We start from the raw sequence: 1,801 nt of genomic DNA, 5'->3' as shown, positions 1-1,801 counted from the left end.
TGTTTTTCCAGAACCAACGGGACATGGTACAATAATACTCTGCTCGAGGATTTAGATTTATGGAGAGACGACCATCGACCACTCGTTGCTGGATACGGGATCCAAACAGTTAATTACTTTAATTCAGAAGGGAATGATAGTATAATTCCGGAAGTAGAAATTATTGCCGGTGGCCCACCTGCGGCTTCTGAATCATCCGGAGTATTCTTAGGGTAAGTCACATTCTTCATCAAAAACGTTGTATACTCCACAAAATATTTTTCTTTAGTTACAATGACACTTACGTGGAAACATTAGATATTCTCGATTCTACGACCGATTTATCCCTGGTTCTATTATTATTGCATCCTCAAAATACCGGAAGGGTAACTTTGAAGTCAAGCAGTGCGAAAGACTATCCAGTGATTGAAAACGATTATTTTGGAAATGATGATGATGTGGAAATTATGTACAACGCAATCCAATATGCCTTGAAACTGAATGAAACCGAGGGTTTTAAGCGTTTGGGAGCTTATCAGCTGTATCCCTCCGTGCCAGATTGTGATCCTTACTATGATGCACTTTCCAAAGATTGGTGGATTTGTTCCATAAGATATACTTCCGCTGCGGTAATTATATTAATTAACTGTTAATTATGTTTCGACTTTTCACTAAATTTATTGCAGGGACTTCATATACTAGGAACTACCAGGTTTGGAGTGGACCCGGAAAAATCTGTGGTAGATCCCGACTTAAAAGTCCACGGTATTGAAAACTTACGAGTGGTAGACGCAGGAGTCATCCCGAGTGAAATATCTGGACACCTCAACGCATTTGTTGCTATGGTGGCTGAAAAAGCCGCGGATATTATTAAATCTGCACACCAATAAGCAAATATGGGATAATACTGTATTGCTCGAGTTTCAAAAATATGTTATTTTTTCATATCCGAAGGAGTTAGTTATATGTATTAAGTTTGTGTTGGTTAGGCAATTAATTATATGTTTCAGTTTTTCGATTTTCAGATTCAGCCATTTTACGCGACTTTGCACTATAATGTATGCACTCGAATTTGCGTGTGCCTGCTAGAAATTGCATAAAAAACTAAATTATTATCATGGTTCTATTACGTAGAACAGGACACAATTATCATCGGTAAAACCAAGTCTGCCTATGAATAATTTTATATCTGCTTGCTTAATAATAAGTTTCAGAAGGTACACAAGGGCTTTTGTAACATATGTTTAGTTATTCATTTCTAATTTAGGCTTTGTTTTAAATTAGTTTCATTAACTGAATAATAATAGGATTTACATATTGTTGAATAAATTAATTCCGCATAGTAAAACGTCTGAAGAAAACCAAGAAAATGTCAAGCATTGTTTTCGTTCTTTGCAGATTGTTAACATTTAGTGCTGCATGTAATTTTTTTAATAGTTAACAAATATTCTCATTTATATTAATAAATACATATAAAATAAATAAAACTAAGAAAGTACAGATGATGAAGTAATTAGGTTTCTTTGATTTATGGTTAAAAGCCTCCCCAACATATAGATTATTTATACAAATAAATAGCTTCGTATAAAATTRTTCCSAACAGGAAAAATGAGATTTTTTTAATAACCGTCAATTATACAAGTATGCAAACTGTGGTGAATATTAATTGTASAAGAAAATTGATATTTTGAGCGTAAATTAATAAGTAAATTGTAATATTCTAGGCTCATCAAAATAAAAATTTTAGGAGGCGTAGCAGGCAATAGACGAGAAAGGTTTGGATAAATAGACAAATTCATTATTTCAACGAAAATTGAAACGC

General features: G+C 33.5%; 1 protein-coding gene across 1 annotated transcript in view; it reads left to right on the top strand.

Annotated features, from left to right (window-relative positions):
* LOC125504576 (dehydrogenase str4-like) overlaps window positions 1-869 on the top strand; it is a 9,798-nt gene extending 8,929 nt beyond the window's left edge. Inside the window, exons 2-4 of the mRNA XM_048666784.1 lie at window positions 12-212; window positions 269-608; window positions 666-869. Coding sequence (XP_048522741.1) covers window positions 12-212; window positions 269-608; window positions 666-869 — 745 coding nt within the window. The remainder of the gene's footprint in view (window positions 1-11; window positions 213-268; window positions 609-665) is intronic.
* The last annotated feature ends 932 nt before the right edge of the window (window positions 870-1,801 follow it).

This window comes from Dendroctonus ponderosae, unplaced genomic scaffold, assembly GCF_020466585.1.
Source record: "Dendroctonus ponderosae isolate FM_Combo_2020 unplaced genomic scaffold, Dpon_F_20191213v2 Dpon_F_20191213_5, whole genome shotgun sequence".
NCBI classification, from domain to species: Eukaryota; Metazoa; Arthropoda; class Insecta; order Coleoptera; family Curculionidae; genus Dendroctonus; species Dendroctonus ponderosae.
This window is presented reverse-complemented; position numbering and strand designations above follow the sequence as displayed.